The 21,099-nt window shown below is 52.6% G+C and overlaps 1 protein-coding gene across 3 annotated transcripts in view; it reads left to right on the forward strand.

The window, feature by feature from the left end:
• Positions 1 to 21,099, forward strand: part of PEMT (phosphatidylethanolamine N-methyltransferase) — a 43,287-nt gene that overhangs the window by 12,957 nt on the left and 9,231 nt on the right. For all 3 annotated transcript variants that reach the window (XM_075767404.1, XM_075767403.1, XM_075767405.1), the window contains exons 3-4: positions 10,175 to 10,290; positions 18,483 to 18,628. In XM_075767404.1, coding sequence (XP_075623519.1) covers positions 10,175 to 10,290; positions 18,483 to 18,628 — 262 coding nt within the window. The remainder of the gene's footprint in view (positions 1 to 10,174; positions 10,291 to 18,482; positions 18,629 to 21,099) is intronic.

The following is a 21,099-nucleotide window of genomic DNA, read 5'->3' on the forward strand; positions in this document are numbered from 1 at the left end:
GATTCGACGGTGTGGCTAATGAGCTGGGCTGAGCCAGAATCCAAGCAAACCTATTAACGAGAGCAAACTGCAAAGATGATGCCCAGGTCTGAAAACCCTCAATTAAACACAAGATCCCAGGCAGCGCTGGGACAGCTCTGCTGCTCTGTCTTCCTCCGCATGGGGCTGTGTGGTTGTGTGATGTGTTTGCATCTCGAGAGGCTTCAGCCTTTCTCCATCCCACTCTCTCCTGCCAGCTCCTTCTTAATCTTGTATGTTGGGTGAGCCGGAGCTTCTGATTTAATCTTTAAGACAACAGAGCCAAAGTATTTTCACTTCCGTGAGCCACATCTGCTTGAAGAATTGTCCGACTTCAAATACCGCAGCATCCAGCCCCAGTTTTCGGTTGCAGGCGGTGGCACATCTGCAGGTCCAGCTGGCTGGGGACACAGTGACAGGGCTGAGTGCTCACTCTGGTACCCAAACTCATATCTGCAACTAAATGCATGTCATACAGGAAAGCAAAAAGGCACTTGAATTAGCTGACATTTCCGGTATAGCTTTATACGATCTCTTTGCTATTAATCAGAAGCTGCAAGAAATAGTCGTAAGGTGACCTCAGTCTCCTTTTACCTGGAGCCTGCGAAGGCTTGTCTCAGCTCAGTCAGAGGATTTTTCTTACACAGGATGCACTTGCTGAAGACTGTCCATTTTTATTCCAGCTAGAATAACTGTTTTTTAATCAGGCTGACCTTATTTGCAACGACGATAGTGATTTGAACTAGAAATTTGAACTTTCCAACAATCATTGGAAAACTTTGAAGAGCAGGATAGATGCTTTGTAAGGAAGATAAAAGGCTTTGTCCCTACATTTGAAACCAAACCCAAGGTGTTGAAGTTGGTAGCGAATTCAGAGGGACTTGACCTCAGCACCATGGATCCGCTGGGATCCGGGGCCTGATTTGGAAATAACGCAACGGAGCAGAGGCGCGAAAATAGAAGGGAAGTCTTAAAAAAAGGAGGCGTTTGTCTTGTAACGTGGCATTTGTACTGAGCGCTTGCTGACAGCGTGGTGCAGCAAAGAGCTTGTCTTTCTAAATCGATGCCAGTTCAAACATCGTCAGTGCTATTGTTGGATCGCTTTGTTTGAAAATGGGTCTTTTGGGTAGACGGCCTGTTTCGGTAAAGCGGTTGAATGTGTAACACTTCAGGCACTTTCCCTTCTCTGGCTTTGCTTTTTTTAGTGTTGCATGAGTATGAGCAACAGAGGAAAAAAAATAAATAAGCAAATACAGCATGTGAGATGGGCAGAATATTCTCAATCGCTCGAGAGACCGACACACACCTTTGCTTCTGGTTGGTTTGGGAATGTGCCTGCTATGGACTGCCTGAGAAAATCAGACCTGTTTTGCTCAGATAATATGCTCCGAGCTTCAGAAAAATGTATGAAAATACGAGGTTTGTGGTTTTCTGGATGGGAACTGTGTGCAATGGGAAGCTGAGTGTGAGCCAAGTCATCTGAGCGTGGAAGATGAGGGGAAAAAAAATCCGGCAAAACACCAGGCAAAATGGTTCCTCATCCTGTGCACGAGATGCTGATCTGGCAGCGCTTGCCTTCCCTCTGGGTTCCAGCAGACCCCCAAACACTTGTGCAGGGGCAGCCTCTGCCTTTCCCTAATCTTGGGAGATTATTTTATTAGGTTTTATTACTGGATTAGAGGAGCTGGGTGGGTCCCGGCTGCTCCATGTTCCCCCATGCAGCCCATGTCCCTCCCGGTGCTTGGCTGTCCCCAACTGGGACTGGAAAGGTCCTTCCCCATCCTGTGCTGCGCTCTGGAGAAATCATTATTTCGCAACTACTTTTTTCCATGGGTTTTGTTGGCCGGGAGAGTCGGTTTGGGCCGTGCAGCCTGATTCCCTGTGGTGGAGCTCATCGCCCTTCTCCTTCACTCTCGGGGAGCTGCTCACAAGGGCTCCCTGTGACCACTCTCAAAATTAATTAACACAGCTCGTTCTGGGTTACTCAAAATCACCTGCAGCTTCCAGGTCTTTGGACATAAATCATGAGTTCCTTGCCTTGAGGAGAAACTGTTCAGATTTTGTGTTGGAAATTGCTAGCAAATACAGCCCATATTCGATGTCATTTTTGTTATTATTGAAGAGGAGAGGATGTGGCTTATGGAACATCAACGGACCTGGGCTGCCTGGGCGTACGTTAAGCAGGGGCTTTTTTTTATTGCAACCAGCTAATGAGATGGTACTTTGACAAATCACTTAAACACTATTAGAGAAATGAAAATTCTTATCTAGCTCTTTATCATGAGTGGATTCAAGGTAAAGACTCATGTGGAGGTAATCTCAAGGGATGGCTTTGAGGTAAAGCGTACCTAGTCCTTACGAAACCCTTATCTATTTACCTGCCGGTTTGTTTTGTTTCCCCAACTCAAGGCTGTTAGCTGAGGTGATCCGTGCCATTTCAGTCCAATTACTTTCCCCGAGGATGCATGCCGGGGGATTTTTTTTTTAGGCTAAATTCATACATGGTGAAGGCAGGCTGGGTTTCTTTAACAGTCATCTTTTCCACTTCTAAAGTGGAGTCACTTTACTCTTCTCCCTGTGTCAAAGTGCTCAGACTGGACCCCGTTGACACCCTCGGCAGCAGCATTCGTTGGGAGTCACTAGAAGAGGCACTCCAACTTGCCTTTCGTCCTCTTAACTTGCTGGTTTGTGCGCTGGGCATTGCAGGCAGCAAGGGTTTGTCACGCTGGTTCGTCTCAGCGCTGCAGGTCCCCAGCCTGTCCCTTGGTTTTGGAGAGGAGCCTGCCCTGCTTTCTGCTTGTAGGTGGTTCTCCAGCCCCTTGGATGTTCTTATTTTTTTTGCAGCCTTTTGTGCTTTCCAAGCCTCCAGTTCCACTGTGAGAGCCTGCAGACGTGTGTTTTCTCCCTCCATGAAACTCCGTCACCTGGGTGTACAGCCCTGCTGTTCCAGCTGGCTGTTCCACGCCGCAGTGTCGCTGCGTAGCCAGTCTACATACCGAAACCCTGTCTCTCCAAAACCCCGCTGCTGTTGCTTTTGGCTGGAATAAACAACAACCCCCCCATCCAGAGCCTGTGAAAGGCAATGGAAAAGTCTTCTCTGAACCAAACTGACACCTTCCTTTCCAAACTGAAAGCCCTTGGCAGACCTGCATGAGCTAAGCCGTCCTGCTCGGCTGCGGCTTGCTGACAGCTGTTATTGCCATCGTACCAGCGGGGAAATGGGAATGGGGAAGAACCAACTGGTGTAGCCTCCTGGGTTGACCTTTTGTGGCTGAGCCAACCCGTCGTCTCTCGGGACACGTGTCAGGTCTCTGTCTGTCAGGTCGGGGTGCCCGGAGCCTCCAGGCTCCAATGGGAGTCCCTGCCCTGCTCCAGCTCCATGGGCATGGGCTGTCACCCCTTGTGCCCAGTGCCTGTTGCCCATCAGCAGTCCCTCTCTGGGTGCATCTTTTCTTGGTATGTTACCATAAAAAAGACCTTTACTAGCTGTGTGGGCAGTCTCTGGCCTGCGTTGCCTTACAGCTCACATGAAACCATTAAGATGGTGCCTGTCTCTTCTAATATCGCTTCAGTGTTTTAATTGCATGAACTGGAAACTGCTGCTCCAGTACTTAGTGGGGGAACTTTGCAGGGCTTTAATAATTTGCTAAAAAGCTTTCAGGCTCCATTACCATCTCATGGCTCTCTGTAATTGAGTGCCTGCAAGCTGAGAAGCCTTCAGAGAAATAACTTGGTCTCTAGATCGGGTAGTCCAGAGCTGCTCTGGCTTTCCCCAGCGCAGGCAGGAAGCAATTAAACAAAGTGGAGCCCATTGAGATGGTGGCAGGAGCTGGCAGCCTGCGACTCGCTCCGCTGGGGTGTTGCACTGGCAGGAGGGACAGAAGGTGGTCTTATGGTCACCCCTGAGCACCTGCTTCTCCTGCCTCTGGAAAGCATCTGGCCAGGGACAGCTCAGCCCGCTCTCCCCAGGCAGCTCTGTGACACCGGCTCTTTCCATGGTGTAGCGCTTGCCCCACGGCATCCACTCCCAGCCAGCCCCGGAGCCACTGCCCACCTTGGCTGCGCCCTGCAGGCAGGTCCTGTGCCGTGGGCTGTGCCGGGAAGGATGGGGCTGAGCAGCGAAGGGTCCCTGAGCAGTGCTGCGGCAGGACGGAGGGGCTGCAGCAGGCAGGGCTGGGTGGGATGAGGGCTGGGGCAAGGCTGGGTGATGACTCGGATGGGCAGAGGTGGGGGCGATGCCCCTGCCCTGCCAAAGGGATGGCAAGCGATGGCACATGGGATCAATGCTGCTGGATGATCAGCTGGCCCCAGTGGTGGAGTGCAGCTGAGAACTGGTGGCTCATAGTATGTAAGAGATGGTGGATGCATGAGGAACTGTCCTGCTAGAGGCTGGAAGAGGGAAGACAGCCGTTGTCTGCCTCGTGTTGGGAGTCACAACAGATGCGCGTGTACCGACCGACGATGGGAAGGTGATGGGCCCCAGGGCGGCTGCAAGGGACTCACTGCAGCCCAATGCACCGCTGCTCATCCACCGAGCCCCAGCCACGGGCTAAACCTTACGGGTTTGGGGCACCTTCCCAGGGCCACGTGCCCACCCAGGGCTGACCCGGTGCTCACTGGCGGCACGGGGAAGGCAGTTCTGCTGACGGGCGCTTCGTATCCCTGCTGCTGCCCGGGGAATGTGACTGCGGGGAGGTGACGGCTAATTGCTGCAGCGAGTCAAGGACTGTTTAAGCAGCTAATTAATTCCTCCTAATCAGCCCTTGATCTGTTGAAAACTGCATGGCATTATCTCCTCTGCTGCAACACCTTGATAATTCCTGTCTGAATGGCCTTCACGGAGAACATATTTAAATAAACTCAATAGAGATTTCAGACAGATAGCAACTATAATTACCAGCTTGTACAAATTAAACCATGGTTTGTTCTGTTCTTTTTCTTCTGCCTTCGCTGCCCAGAGCTCCTGCTAATCGTGTTCTTGCTGCCAGCGGCACGCCAGTCCCCGGGGCGTTTTCTGCACATGCCTTTGGAAAGCTGGTGCCCGGTGCTGGGGTGGGCTCTTGGTGGGCTGGTGTTTTGGATAGGGCCGCACATGGGCATACGCCAGCCTTGGCCAGTGCTGTTCCTGTGCCAGGGGCTCAGTGCCGTGCCGGTGCCGTGCCGGCAAGCTGGAGGAATGGCCCTTGCACACCCCTCGGGGCTGCCGCACACAGTCCTCCCCAGGACCAGCCCTGCACTTTCCTCTCCCGTCTCTCCTGGGTTTGCAGTCTCCTAGAAGAGCAGAGTTTTTCTCACCTAGAAGCAGCACGAGCGCTCGGACATTTGCCTTGAGCAGCCGCAGGAGCCCAGGCTGGAGCTTTCAGCCGGCCGCGGCGTTCAGCCGGCGCTGCCCTTCCAGCACTTGGGCAATAAACCGTCCGCACTAAGCGCTGCCAACTGCAGAGGGGTTTGAGTGCGGTTCGTTAGGAGGGATAAGGTCAGGCCACGCTCATTTCCTCCGCGGTCACTCGGGACAGCCAGAAAGGCTGGCTCCTCTGGCATTCGTCAAAGGTCAGCCAGCCCCAGTGCTCGCAGGCGGGTGGCAGATGTGCATTTACATTGCAGCTGCTCTGTGTTGGTTCTGCTTCCCTGCTCACTCCTGGGAGCACCTTACTCGGAGTTTGGGTGCTCAGGTGTATCTTTTTCCTCCCTGTCTTTTAGATAAACATAGTAGCTGCAAGCAGGGTTGTTTTCCAGCATCCAAGCAGTGACAGAGAGCAGAGAATGTCGTTATGGTTTAACGAGGGATTCCAGGGAATCAGAAAGGAAAAATGGATTTTTCATACAGGGGAACAGGTCAGTGCCTCTGGTCCCCGTAGGTGAAATAAAGGTAACATCAGGTTTCCTGCCCTTTCATCAGGTTACGATGATGTTACGATGTGCCTAGCCAGGGCACATCTCCTGCGATGGGAGATGCTCACAGGAAGACACCTAAGTCCAGAGTCGGGGTTTCTCCTGCCCCAGCACCCGCAGGAGGACGCACCCCCACGGCTGGCCTAGGAGAGATCAGGCTGAAGGAGAAAGCTTAAAAATTTGCTTGGGTCGGTTTTGTCTTAAGGTTTCGGGTTTTTTGAGTTGGGGCTGAATTACCTGTGCATCCAGGGCTCACTCTAAGCGCACCCATCCTCTTGGGACCAGGGTGCAGACATGCCCCACGGAGCTGATCATTCTTCCTCTGGGCTTTTCATGGAATTTCTGGGCTTTAGGTCTCTCGGTGGGTTGCTTCCTAGACCCCACGTGATGGGGCAAAACCCTTCATGCTGGCAAAGACTGCGAGACGGGTACAGTGAAGGCAGCTTAGCCTATTCACCATCATCTTTGCTCCAGCCCAGACTTGGACACTGAACATTTTTATGCCAACAGTTTGGCCAGGGCAAGAGCATCCCAGGAAGTGGGTGATGGGTCTGGGATTGCCCGGGATGTGGTCACAACCCTGCCACCCTGCTCCGTGGAGAGCTGGGAAACGGCCACTCACCTCAACCCTCCAGTGCCTCAGTTTCCCTTGGGTTGAAGGGAACTGCTAATCCATCCCAGCCTCCCTGGCACGCCGCAAGGCTAAATTCGCTAGCACCCACCACACAGTCTTCTTCAGGTACTATGGCGATGGGGCGATGTGAGGACAGAGACCGGCTGATTAGCATTGAGATGCAAAACGTCCCTTAGACCCAAGCCTTTGGGCTATCTGGTTTCGTTCCCCATCTCTGGGGTGAGCCAGATATAGAAATGGAGTCATGCGAAACAGCACAAAGTCTCTATTTCAGAGCTTGAGCAAATTAAAATGTAGCGTGTTCAAAAGCCAGCTTCCCTGGATGGCAGACAAAAATAATCAATTGCCTTGAAACAAATACTAAATATTAATGAGAGGCAATGGTCTGCCGCACACAGAGCTATAAAGAGCATTTCCCGTTGATCAGCTGCGGAGGGTGAAAAGAAATTGCTTTTTGAATGGCTATTTGTGGCCCTTCTTGAGGTGGCTTGGGAAGGTTTGCCTGCCCGAAAAAAGAAAACTCAGAGCATTTCCATCTTTGCATCAGGCGAGCCACTGGGGATGTGTGCTGGTGCTTTCATTTTTGTTTACACACTTGCCCGAGCAGTTGGGGAGATGGCTCGGTTCGGTTACGTAGAAATCAGCCCTGAATTTACGTAGAGGAGGAGACGATGATTCCCTGGGAACATCAGCCGACTGCGCCTGCCCTCGACAAGTGGCGAAACGGCCTGCCAAAGGCAGAACATGGGACCCAGGAGCACTCCCCGGCTTTGCAGCCACATCTGCTCTTTGATTTATTTCAATAACAAGCATTGGGGGAAACATTAAAAAAATTACTTACAGCCCTTACCAAGTATCCTAAAGTGAAAGCAGAGGGCTGGGAGCTTTGGAAAAGGAGTCTTGAATTTTTGTATTGCTTTGACCCTTGGGTAAGTCAGGAAACTTTGTATTAACTCCGTTTCCAAACTTGGAGGTTGGAAGAAAAATAAAAGTGCTCCCTTCCCTCCCTCACCAGGACATGAAGCCACAGTGTCGGGCTCTCCCCTCCTGCAAAATCCTGCTCGCCCGTGGGTAATGTGGTGCCCGCCTCGGCTGGGAGAGCAAACAGCACACCGGGAATAGCAGCTCCCTCCCCGGGAGGCTGCCGGTCTCAGCCCTGCCCTGTCCCGCACACGGCTGTGGAGGATGCTGAAAGCGTTTTGCATCCATCATGCAGTAAATAATAACGCGTTGGCTCATGATTTTATAAAACCACTAAGCCAGCTGCCTAGCCATGGGTCGAACGAGAGCTAATATTAGCTAGAAATGACTAAAATTAGAAAATTAGAACCGAGCCAGAATTAATTAGTTGTTCAAGGAACAGAACCAGAACCGGAACAAATTAATTGTTACTGAAATAATCGCTGCGGGGCCTGGCGGGCGCTGCCGCTTCCAGCCCCACGCAGGCTCCCGCTCCGCTTTGCTCATGACGACTCCCACGCGGGCTCAGAAAGGAGCCCAGGGTCCCAACTGAAGGCTGTGACAGCTAAATAAAAGTTGGCATCTCGGTCCCAGCCGGGGATTCAGCAGCGACGTGATGCAGCGTGAGCTGGGCTGTGCTAGGAGCGATCCCAACGCAGCCGAGCCAGCTGCCGCCCCGAAGGGCACGGAAACACATCCCCCTCGCTCCAACGCTGCCCAAATGTGCCTTTCTAAAGGCGAGGGTAATTACAAGGCCGCCTCGATGGCTCCCAACAGCACGCGGGCTCTCCCCTCTGATCCCGGCGATGCTGCTTTCTCTTTCAGCTTCAGCTCTGCCGCCAGCTGAGATGCTTCGTGAAGCTCTTGAAATGAGCCAGGATCTGCCATCCATGCAAATGCCGCCAGAATAATTTCCAGGGAATTAGGAACTGGGTACAGATAACTGGCACGTGGCTGCATTTTTCTGTCTGTGACTCAGTCACCTATATGGTCACTTCTTTTTACTTACCAAAGGTGGTAACTCATCCTATATTTCTTTTTCCACTCTCGCAGCAGCTCCCATTTTAGCAGCAGCATGACGCACGGTGTTTTAAATTCAATTTAGAATACAAACTATTTATACCAGCCAGAAAAAGGCAGTGAAGCAGCTCTTTCTGTCATGAGTGGATTTGTAATTTCAGAGCAATCATTGCATAACTAATTGAATCAGCTCTCAGCATGTGAAATCAGTGCCCTGCTTATCAGAGGTTTTCATCGTTCTCCCCTCCTGAAGCCAGCAGTCCCCCTCCCCCAGCAGCACTTTGTGCTTTTTGCAGCAGCCTGGGAAGAAAGCAGGACCTGCAAAGCTGTCATTCTCTGCTCAAACAGAGCCAATAAATAACCAAATGCATTCAGAGTAGATGAATAGCTGGGTTGCAGGTGCCCCCCAAAAGCTGCCCAGGCTCCGTGCAGGGGAGTGAAGTGCATTTGTAGCTAATGAAGTGCCAGCCGTGTCTCAGAAGCAAATTGGTGCCGAGATGTTCTGCTGACTCTCACCTCCCACTTCATTGCCCAGGTGTGCTCTGCTTGGCTTGAATTTAGGGTCTGATCCAAACCCCAGGCTTGGTGCCTGAAAATGAAGCCTGAAAGAGGTGATAAATATAGCGACGGCTTTGTGAGGGATACAGGAAAGGTAGAAAACAGAGTAGCTGTAAGGATTTTCATCAGCTTGGGAATGAGGGTCCTGGATTTAGTGACTCGGGTGGATCCAGCCCTGCGGATTTTGAGAGCAACTCCAGCCACTTGCGTGCAGCAGCCTCCCAGGGTGACAGGGTGCTTCCTCAGCTGCGAGGCATTTTGGGCAGGGGCCCACCAGCTTCTCCTGCTCTGCAGAACACGGAGCTTAAAATTGGCAGCCAGAGCAAGCTGTGCTGTAAAGGATGGGAATGCCTCTCTGGGGGTGCTGCCTGTGAGTCCTGGGCTGTCACTGATGTGTGGTTTGGGTTGCATTGAGACAGCCATGCAGGGATGGGTGAGGAGTGCAGATGAGCCCTTAATGCCTACAACTGCTGCGTGCTAAAGGTGGCCAGCTGCTTCAGCCTGTACAAGTGGAAGCAGTTCTCTGGGCAAAGCTGGTAGGTCTTGTCTGGGGGGAGCCTGGGGGAGCACTGGCAAATTTTTCTGGAAGTGGGCAGGGATGGGTTGTTTCTGCCAGGTGTGGTCCCTAAGGCTGGATGTAGGAGATGACAGAGCGCAGAAAATGAGAGCTGGGTGTCTCTGTGGTCCATCTCCTCTTCAGGGGTCTGTTTTCCTTTTAGGAGAGCAATACTAGGCTCCATGGCAGGGGTCTGTTGGCTTTGGTGGCCTGGGGACAGCCTTAGCAATGTTCTCAGCCTTGGGCATGTGTTGTCCAAGCCACATATTCCCCAAAATTGATGTGCAGGGTTTTTTTTTCTATGAGCCAGCATCTTGGTGCTGCTGGCTGGCCTGGTGAACAGGGCAGTGCAAGGACTAGCAGGTGCTGGCATGGGTAGGAGAAGCAGCTTTCATCCCATCAGTGGCCTCTGCTTGCTTCTTGCACAAAGCCACGCAGATGTTTCATGTCCCCGTGTAGGGCTGAAGCTGTGGGCTTGCACTCCTGGGGCAGCATGCACCCCCAATTACCTGCTTTGTTTTCTATTGTCTCTTCAGGTAGCCAGATGGGAGCACAAAACGCGAGCGCTCAGCCGAGTCTTCGGCTCTCCACGTGCTGCCTGCTACTGCCTGGGTGCTGTTATCCTGATGCTTAACTGTGTGCGGAGCCATTGGTAAGGAGCTGACCCTGCTGCTACGTATGGATGCACAGAAATGCCCCTGCAGGGTGGGGGGGATGAGGGATATTTGCTCTGCAGTGCTGGATCCAGCCCCAGCGTGTTGCTTTTACATGGTTGGATACCTTCAGCCAGCAGCAGTTTTGTTCCAGAATTTGTAATAAAGACAAAGGATGCGGTGGTGTGGCCAAAACCATCAGTGTCAACAGCCGTTGAGTGTCGCAGGTCTCCTTGCTCCGCTCTCTGGGGCGGTTTCCCCTGCCCTGTGAGCAGCCCAGGTGACAGGAGAGCTGTTTGCGCAGGATGGATCATATGTAACAGCAGAAACTTTTAATTTTCTCGTAAAAATCATAAACAAAATTAAACCTGTTTTTAAGAAGCTGCAGTTTCCTGTGTGGAAGAGCAGGATTATCTGTGCACTTAGCGAGCAGCCTCTTTAAACTCTTATCTGCGATCTCTTTAAATACCACCTGTGCTAGCTAATAGTATTGTATGACTGATGCACTGTACACCATGGGAATACGTCCTTTGATGTTCTGAGTGCAGCAGAGAGGTTTACTGCAGAAGATTTTCTCAATGCCAGCAATTTATCTGCGATCTGGTAGGCTTTATCTTCAATGCTGTTAGGAGAGACAGACTCTCTTACTAAATTCCCAGATTCAATTATGCCGGGGTCAGAGCTAACGGGTTATCTAGTACTTTGGGTAATTTCCCAGGTGCAGAGATCTCAGGTCGGAATTTGCACATGTATTTAAGAGCTTTGCCTTCCTGGAAGTGACACCAAGACCTTCCCTTGTCCTTCTGCATTTGGCCCAGCTATTGCTTATTGCAGAAACTGTAAGAAAGCTCGCAGTGAATGGGGCCGTAGTTGAATGCAGGCAATGTGGAGGGCATGTGTGTGTTCCGCTGATGTCTTAGCGACGCAGTGGGCTTGGATTTTGCTGGGGAATGTCTTGGCAGTCTCTTGCACAGATGACATAGTCACTTGTCTGGGAAGCAATGCAAAGCCTTGTGCCTGCCTTTAATTAAAAACACAGCTGATGGAGGGGCAGACTCCGTTCCCAGTGGTCCTGCTGGCTCCTGGGTCAGTGAGACTCGCTGGGTCATGGTGAGGCACCGATGAGGCACTGCTGGGAGGGCCAAAGAGGCCTCATCTGTCCCAGCAGATGAGCTTTCTAACATCACGCTTTCCCCCTGCAGACCCCTCAGCGCCCTACCAGGGCTGGCATCGCTGCATGTCCTGGCTCTGCTCCGTGTCATGAGTTTGTGAGTGCTGTGGGGCTCACTGGGGGCAGCTATGCCTGTGCAGCCCTTGAGTAGGGGTCTGAAGGAGGCAGCAAGGTCAACCCAGGGGACTGGAAAAGCCCTACTTGGACCTCGGTTTTGGAGGAGGGTCCCTAGAAGATGGGGCAGCTCACCCCAGCAGAACATGAATGAGACACCAGCCAACTGCACTTGCCAGCCCACCTGATGGGCCAAGGCCACTTCAGAAGATTGCAGTGTGAAGTTTATTTTGCCCATGTGTTTCAACATAGTTGTGTTATTCCCTTGCCTTTCCTTGGCACTGAATTTGACCCAAGTGACGGCTAGCAGGTTTTGGAGCCTGTTCAAGCAAGGCAGGCCCTTAACTGTGGGAGTGATGGGATGGTTTCAGGGTGGTCTTCAGAGTGGCAACTGCTGGAGTTGCTCTGAAATGCACCTGGGAGACTTGCTGCTTCTGTTCCCAGTTTAATGAATCCTCCAGGGCTGCCTGGGGCTTATTGCTCAAGCCTGGAGAGGTTATGCTGTTTGGGAGGGATTTGTCCTATCCCTCGCACGAAGATATCAGCCAGGTCCAACCCCAGGTTCGGCTGGCCAGAGAGGGGTTCATGGGTCGTGTGACACGGGCACTGTCATCTCAGTGACCAGTGATGCTGAGAGGGACACATCTCACCCACTCACTATTTTGCTTTTCCCTTTATTTTCTGAATCGCTTGAGTTGAGCACGCTGATGAAAGCAGGTTTTCTGCTCCTCAGCCCCGCGGAGGCAATCCAGACGGCAAAGCACAAACTGTTCCTCGCGCTTCGGCTGCGTGCGGCAGTCGGGGTTGCTTGCGCAGAGCATGCTGGCCGCTGATAGCGAGCGAAAAGGCAGCCTCGGGGGGTCCCTCCACCCCCAGTGCTTGTAATCCAGCCTTTAAAACTCTTCTCTGTGCTCTTTGGGGACTTTTTATGTGGGTGGGGCCTGCCAGGGAGTGATTGAGAAGCCCACAGGATGTCTCTTTAGGTTTTAAAAACCTGCTTCCTTTTTGCAACTGAGGTTTTGAAAGGTTCCAAGCTGGGGGCGGAGGAGAGCAGAGCAGACGGAAGCTTCACGAGTGGGTTGGCATTGCGGCTGGAAGCACGCGGGAGCTGGGTTGTGTGGCTGCTTCACTGCCCGCCCCGCGCTGGGTTCTCTGCTGTGGTCCCATCCCCAGGTCAGCACCGTGATGCTGTTGTGCCAGCTTTGCTCTGAAGGGATACCTTGGGTGTAAGAGGAGGAATGTCTTGTTCTCAATTAAGCAATTAGGTGCTTCCCAGCTCTGAGCTTCATTATCAGCATTGGCTCGCTTCTGAGAAGCAATCCAGAATGACCTGTGACCAGGGGGGACCTGCTTAGTCAACTGCACAAGACAAGCATCCTTAATTGCTTTGGTGCAACGATTATTTTCATTACAGCTGTGTTCTTTTTGCAAGAAGTAGGGAACTTTCATCACTGAGTCTCTTTATCTGTGAAAACAATTCCTGAACTTTTGAACTGTCTGTACTGTGTGCTCTACCCCAGCGGTTTATGACTGTTATCTGTGTGACATGGGACGTGACAACCTTCACTGTCCTCCAGACTTACGTCCAGTGTTGTTGTCTCCTGCCTTACTGTGTCGTTGATATCTTTCCCTGAAGCAGCTCTACAATTAGCTGCCGGCGCTGCCTCCGAGCCCTCCTGCGCTCCCTTTTGCCCACCCTCGCAAACTCCCCACCTTGGGGCAGGCGTGTGCTGGTGGTTTTGTAGGCAGGGAGCTTATGAACTTCTCACCTTAAGGGTCTCAGGATGTTTGCCTGAGCTGTGAAGGCAACACCCATGTGCATGCCCTGAATGGGGGGGTTTGCAGATGCGAGGGTCTTGGGGTGCCCAGGGCTGTGACGCCTCCGTCGGGAGTGACCCCCACAGAGGCCGAGTGAGGGCAGCGCCTTTGCCGAAGTGCTCGGTGGGTACCGCGCTGCCGGCTGACACGAAGTCCTTTGTTCATGCCACCCGCTGGGTATTGCTTCCTGCATGGACAGGCTTCTCGCTTGGAGCTGACTCTTCCAAGAAAATGAATCCACCCTGGGACGGGATTTTGCACAGGGAAAGGGTTGTTTGTCATTGCCTGGTAGCGCCTCTCGCCTTTATGCTCAATGCTATTTAATTTTGTCAGCTAGTACTACGAACGAGCATGGTGTAAACGGTATCGATCCAAGAATCACGTGGCCTTTTGTGCAGAAGTGGCCAAGTTCGATGATGGGAATCGAGCGTGGCCTGAAGGAGCTGATGTCCCCTCTGAGCCACGCTGCCAGCAATCTCGGATGGCTGTCTGGGAAGAGCCCCAGGTGGCCAACAGCACCTCGTGTCTCTGCTGGCGTGGATGCCGGGCATCCGGATGAAGAAATTGGGCAGCCGAGATGCAAGGTGGGGGAGAAGCTGCCACAGCCCCTAACTGACCTAAATAACACACACATCGGTGCTGGCAGAAAAGCAAAGTCATTATTGGCAAAAGAAGCTGTGAAGATGATGACCAGGCTGACAATTGCCGGTAGTATCGGCAGGATGATTCCTGCTCTGTCCCCCCGGGAGCACTTGGCTCCTGCCTGATTCTTCCAAACGATATGTGGCTTTTATTTCTTCTTGGGGTTGCTTTTTTTCCAAATGAACGAGATCTTTTGTTGCAGCGTGTGCTGTTGGGCACCGCTGGATGGTTTTACCCCCGTTGCCTCCTTTTTGCCGAGAGGAACAAAACCTCAGGCACGGGGGACGGACCGACGTCCTGCATGGTGAGCGCGGCACCTTGCAGCGGTGTTGCAGCCTCCGAAACCCTGGCCGCCCACGCCACCGCTGCTTCCTCGCTGCCTGCCGGTCCCTGGCCCAATTCTGCCCCAATTGCATTTGCCAGCCCCAGTTTCCAGGCTGATTTTTAGGATCAGGCCAAAGGGAGCACTGCTGGGCTGCTCTCAGCAGTGACCCAGTTTGCTGGATGAGGTCTTTGCCCTCCTTTGTGGGAAAGGGATTACAAAATACGCTCACTGTGGGCCACAGAGAGAGGCCCAGAGACCTAAAAAGTTCAGCTTCTCTCTTTGCACGGTATTTCCAGGTTTGCTTTGTGCTCCATGCAGCCTTTTGGGATGTATTTTGGGCTGCAGGTTTGATAAGTTTTCTGGTGTTGTAATCACCATTTTCTGGTTTAATAAATCAGCGCCTGTCTGTGCAAACCTGGCTCAGTGTCCCCTCTGTGTCCCAGCGAGAGGACCTGCAGCTGACTTCCCTCACTCCCACTGTCTTCCTGCCCACCCACCCACGTGGCATCTCCGTCCCCATGCTTTGGTACCATCTTGAGTGGTTTTCCAGTTCTATGTGGCTTATTATGTGGTAAACTAAAAGAGGATAGATTCAGACTAGATACAAGAAAGAAATTTTTTTTACGATGAGGGTGGTGAGGCACTGGAACAGGTTGCCCATCCCTGGAAGCATTCAAGGTCAGGTTGGATGAGGCTCAACCTGATCTAGTTGAAGATGTCCCTGCTCGTTGCAGGGGGGTTGGAAGAGGTGACCTTTAAAGGTCCCTTCCCACCCAAACCATCCTATGATTCCCACAAAGCAGTGTCACGTGTGCAGCAACAGCTGAGTGTCTGAGCAGGCGCGTCTCTGATTTGGGGTGGGTGGGCAGAACAACGCCCACTGCCTTGGCTTCCCCACGCAAACCCCTGTGACGTGCTGTGGCAGTTGTGCAGCCCCACTGCAGCCGCCACGGCTGCTTGCACCCTGCCAGGAATTGGCCAAATCTGCCAGTTTGGCCAGGGCGGTGCTGGTGGATTTAGGTTTTTTGCCTACTGGGATGGAGAGCAGGTGCCTCTGGTATCATGTTTCCCACTGGCAAGTGTGGGGAGATGTTGGGGAAGCCCCATTTTCCCAATTTCCATTTGCCAAAGCTGGGGGCACCTTCTAGCCCCACTCCGATGGCAGACATCCTTGTGATAGCAGCCAGATATGTGATTAAAGTAGGTCGCAGCCCACCCACCCCTCCCCTGCGCTGGTTAGAGGGATGCTCCTCGCCATGGCAATCGCTCTGCTCGGCACATGAAGCATTTCCAGGTACTAGGACAAAGCGTGGCTTTAATTGATGTCCTCTTGGGTACCGAGCTGGGCCGCTGCCTTGTTGTGCAGCCAGAAATAAATGCTGTAGCAAACGTGAGTCAGAGGCACGTGGTGAAAGGGACTGGTTTAATGGCAAATCGGCTGCATGACTAGCTCCCCTAGCAAGGGAGACAGCCAACACCTTGTCCTCCCTCTGCCAGGGAGGGTGAAACACAGCACGGTGAGGCTCCCCCGCCACCAAGGAGCAGTCACGGATGTCAGAATAATTGACGACTCCATGCTGCTTGTCATGGCCCAGCATCATAAATGCTTAAAAGGTTTATTTACCAATTCTGAAAACTCCTGTGCGCATCATGTTTAATGCAAATAGAGAGTGTGTTTAGGAAGATATAAAACATTACTAGAGGGAAAGACAGTCCATTATCTCCATGCAAACACCTCCTTCTCTAGCTGTAAGCCAAACAGCAGGGAACCGAGCAAGACATGCTGATGAGGGTAACTAATGCAGGCCTATCCGACCATGAAAAGGAAGGATGGGATCATCTGGAGCAGGGAAGACAGCTTTGCCAAAACAAACCACATCACGTGCTGGTTGCAAAACCTCCAAGGCTGATTCTCAGTCATCTAGTTCATGCTCTTGAAGCCACCTTTGTTCTTCTGCTCCAAGGCCAAGTCAGGTCGCTAACATAGAACAGAGGAGCCTCAAGGATGTGAGATAGCATGAACCCAGCTCATCTGGAGGAAGAAGCAGCTTCCGAGCACTGTGCTCTAGCTGTACCCTTCTCTGCTCTGCTGGGAGCTGGGATCCAGGAGGGTGCCAGTTTGGTGCTGGTCTCCCAGACCTGTCTCCCCAGGGATCCTCAGCAGCTTTAATTGCTGTAAAATGCCTTTCCAGCAGTGGTGTCCTGTGGGGAGGTCCTGGCCGAATGCAGAGTCAAACCCCGAGCACTGTGAAAAGGCATTAGCATCTTACTCTGTGGGAGCAAAGAGCTCCGGAGCATCCCCAGGGATGTTGTGCTGTGCTTTGAGAGCACAGCCAGGCCAGGATTGCTCAGGCAGACGGGCGTATCCCTGCAGGGGGATTGCTTTCCACCCAAACCCAGGCAGCGCTGGTAGCAGGGATGTAGGCTTGGATTTTCTTGTGGGGGAGACTTGTGTCATTTACAAATAAATAGCACGGAAGTGATGCAAAGGGTTGTGCAGCTGCTGCTGCTTCATGTTGCAGCCAGGTTTGTGTGTTCCCATCAGCACTGATTTAAGCTAAACAACTGTGAGCCTGCTGAGCGCGGGGAGGTGTGCTGGAGGACAGCCATCCCCAGGGACTTCCGTTACATCACCCCAGGCCACGGTGTCATTCCTCTGCCTGTGCTCAGCTCCCCGGAAAAAAGGAATTTCTCTAATTTCCAGGGGCGGGGGCAGAGCGTAAATCACCAGGATGCTGTGTTCTTGCTCGCTCCCAAGCATGTTGCATTTATTCTGTGTTTTATTTCCTTGCTCCAGTCCGAAGTGGAGATTAAATGGCTTGCTCTAGGGTCCTAAAAACTCCTCGACAGTAGAAAACCTAGTAGGAATGAGCTCCAAGGAAAATACCATCCAGGTCCCTAAACCTGGTTTAAGTATCATCCTGGACTTTGCTTGGTGCATGTAACTTGCCATCTGGTCTTTGAGCCTTCAAAAGGTGCGTTTCCAGGTGCTTGTCCATCAGCTGGGCAGGTAGGATTGTGTGTCTCAGCTTTCATTTGGACAACAGAGAAAATCCAGGGATTTGCAGGGCTTGGGGAAACTGGACATCAGGAAAAAAACTATCCCAAGCCCTGCAGGTAACGTCATGGAAGCACTTTCCAGCCAGGGAGCCTGGGAGCGCGGGCAGGAGCAGCCCTACTGGCCCGGCCCTGGCAGGCAGCAGTGGCCAGAGGCACAGGAGAGCTGTTATTCCACTTGAATTTCAGCCTCCAGGGTGCTCATTAAAAAAAAAAAGGCTCCAAGTTTCCTACCTCATGTGTCAGCAGCATGTGGAGAAACACTGTGTATGGCTCTGCGGGTCTGTTATCTCCTCTCGCTGTTATTAATGGGCATTTTTTTAATCGTGGTGTTGTCTCCTTTGTAGTTGTACGCTTGTATCAGAGCTATGTGAGATGCTGAGCCTGCCAACCCCCGCTCCCGGCAAAGTTCAGGGGTCTGAAGGGAGGGGTCACAATTATTCCACTCACAAACGAGTATTTGGAAGGTCAGACCTGAAATGCGTGAACAAGCCTGGAGCTGAGAAGCTGTGTTCGCACTTGAAAATGCGTATCTCTAGTATTTTCCTTTCGCCGTTCCAATCCTCCCCCTGACTGTCAGGCTTCAGCCGTGAATCACTCCTGAGCACGTGGCTAACACGTGAATGCTGCAAAATATTTTGATGGAGAGGAACGGGGGTGGGAGCACGCAATAACCCAGCCGGTTGTTCCCAACCCTTCAAGTCTTGTGTTGAGGCATCACAACCTCCAGCATTTGCAAGAGGATCTTTCCCAGAGCTCCTGGTCACGATGAAACCTGGGGTTTGGTGAGCAAGGCAAAGCTTTGATACTGGTATCAGTGGGGTTGGTATTTCCAGGAGCGAGCAAGGGTTGCAGGTAGAAATAGCTGCCCCAGGTCAAACCCTGGCTGCTCACAAGGCTTCGGCTCCTTGCTTCTCCTGGTGGGAGGTTGAGTAGGTCCAGGTGGAAAAAGGGAGCTGGTGAAGCTCAACAGCATCCTGTCCCAAAGCTCCGCGTCTCCCAGGGAGAGGTGGGTGTTAGTAGTAATGAGTTGTCACTTTTAACAACCCTTGTCTCTCCAACAGCTTCACAGAAGCCATGAAGAGCCAGCCGAAGCTGGAGGGCTTGGACTGCCATTGGGCTTATTACTCAGGCTTGGCCATCTTGGCTGTAGGGACCTTGTTTGTCATTTCCAGCTTCTTAGCACTGGGATTCACCGGAACATTCCTAGGTAAGCACTGAAAATTCAACAGCTTAACCAGAAAGTGCATTTAATCCTTGCAGGGGTCCTGTAAGAATTTCCTCATCCTTACCTCCAGGGCTGTTAGATTTGGTCTTGGTGTTGCGATACCAAAGAGTCATCTAACCATGCCGTTACCTCGCACAGAGGAGATGGTGCAGTGGTTTTATTATGGTGAGTCCTATCACCTTCGGTGTCAAGCCTGAAATTTTGGAAAGCAGCTGATCATCTGAAAGTCCCAATGCCCTCCAGAAAAGGGACTCCAAGCGCAGACCCCATGAGCAGGTCAGCAGCGGCAGAGTGGGTGTGAGCCGTCCCACAGCCTTGCTCTGAGCCCACAGCTGCTCGACACGTGCACCGAGGCAAGATCTCCTTTGCTGTTGCCTCTGCAATAAACCTGACGTTCGCTGACAGGTTCTTTCATCTGCCGCTTTATGGCAGAAGGCTTTTTCCACTGTGCCTGCTTTCACATTTAGAGAGTAATTCTATTAGCGTTGTTGACTTTAAAAACATGCCAGTATGTGTGGAATTCATAAAAATAAAATAGAGACAGGAACAATAAATATCCAAGGAAAGGGGCAGCTCCCGCTGGCTGAAATAATCACAGCCCCAGCTTTGACACTGCATTTAGGCTGTGCTTTTGCAAGTGCTTTACAAACCAAATTCAATTAGCTCCTGCAGCGTCGCCAGGAAGAAGGGGAGGAGGTAATAAGCCTTCCTGGTTTCAAGTGGAGTTGCAAAGAAATGTGTTGAGTTGGCCAAGATCCTGCCACCAGAAATAGAGCTCAGCACTCGGCCCCATGTTACACCTCCGTCCCTCAGCTGCTGGGCACCGACATCCTCCAAAATCACCCGCAGCCCCCAGGAGCGATGCTGTGCCTGCGCAGACATGTCCAGAGAGGCCGGGCGCAGGAGTACCCACCAGCAAGAGCTGCTTGAATGCTCCTGAAGTTCAGCCGGGTCTGGGGTTGTTTACGTAAAGCCTGATTCATCCGACCAGGAGGATCCATTGGACTTGAACCGCTGGGGAAAAGCAAACAAGTGAGTCAGGCTCAGCGTAAGCAGTGAGAGTGGCCCTGTCCCCCTCTGCTCTGCATGGCCGGTGGCTCCCATATCGCCCGCGGCAGGGCAGGCAGGCGTTAGTGGCCCGTATCGGGCACTTCTGCTCCATCCTCTCTGCCGGCGGAGGCTCTCCCTGCCACCAGCGCACCGGGCTGAGGCTGCACGGCTCCAAGCATTGCATGATGCAGCAGGGAGCGAGGCCAGCTCTCTCTGCTAGCTGGGGCATGACGGGCACCAGGGCAGAGCTGAGTCAGAGTGGGGAGATGCCAAGACCATGTGCTGGTGCAGCTGAGCTGGCTCGGGACCTCTGTTCCACAGCGGCATGGCCCAGCTGAAGCCCCACAGAGCATCCATCCTTGGACCAATAGTGGCTTCTCAGCTCCACACAAGCCCCCGCAACCCCAGGTCAGGAAATTCTTAATGGAGAATGCTGTTCAGCATGGTTTCTTACCCAGCCATGGGGAAGATGAGGGGTCTGTGGGTCTCTGAGGATCTCACATGGGATGTTCTCTTGGTCAGGACTCACTTGGGACTGGTACGTCCAACGTCCTCCTGCATGCAGGGTTTTAGTGATGGAGCAGGGTCCCCCAGCAGTGACAGCACTTCTGACTGCGGGTAGCAAAGGGTTGCACTGCTTTGGCAAGAAGGGGGCATCCACCTTCTTCTCACAGTCAATATCTGAGCTCAAGAGAAGTTTTGAGAGAGCCTCTGACACCCAAGCACTTCAAAAACTTCCTGGAACAGCATTTGACCGTTCCCTTTTGGGTTTTCCTACAGCAGTGAGGGCTGAACCAGGCAGGGCACAGTGACCACGTCAGGGCTGCCCGTAAGATTCCTCTTTAACAGCACATTTAACTTTTGGAGTGGCTGCAGAGCACTTTGTCTCTTAAGTGTGGGCAGCGCAGTGCAGCGGGAGCTACGGGAGTCACCCTTCTGCAAGAAGCCTTTCTGTGCCACCCCATCTCCTGCGCAGCAGCACCGACCCCAGCCTCTGTCTGCAGCGCCTGGATGCGGCCCCTCGCCCCGGCAGCCTTCTCCCCTGCAGAGCCATCCATCCTCCCAGCACTGCGCCCTTGCAGGGATTCAGTCATCAGTTCAGCGCCGTCTGCCTCATCGTTTGCCCTATTTCCTGACGAACGTAGTAACAAGGGCTCGGCTTCCCAGAGGTCGAGGGCACCGAGAGGTGGCTCTGCCTGTCTGAGCCCATCTGTCTCGCACCCGAGTGCGGTTCCTTCCAGCACTGACCAAGATTTCAAGTAAATCTGACTTGACTGAAGTCTGTTACTGGGCTGTGGTGAAGCTGGTGGCTCTCCGGAGGGAAGCGGAGGTGGTGCTTCAGCCCGGCTTGGGCTCCAGGGACCATGGGAGACCTTGCGGAATGCCTCAAGTGGCTTTTTGCT

The sequence above is a fragment of the Balearica regulorum genome, chromosome 15 (assembly GCF_011004875.1).
Source record: "Balearica regulorum gibbericeps isolate bBalReg1 chromosome 15, bBalReg1.pri, whole genome shotgun sequence".
NCBI classification, from domain to species: Eukaryota; Metazoa; Chordata; class Aves; order Gruiformes; family Gruidae; genus Balearica; species Balearica regulorum.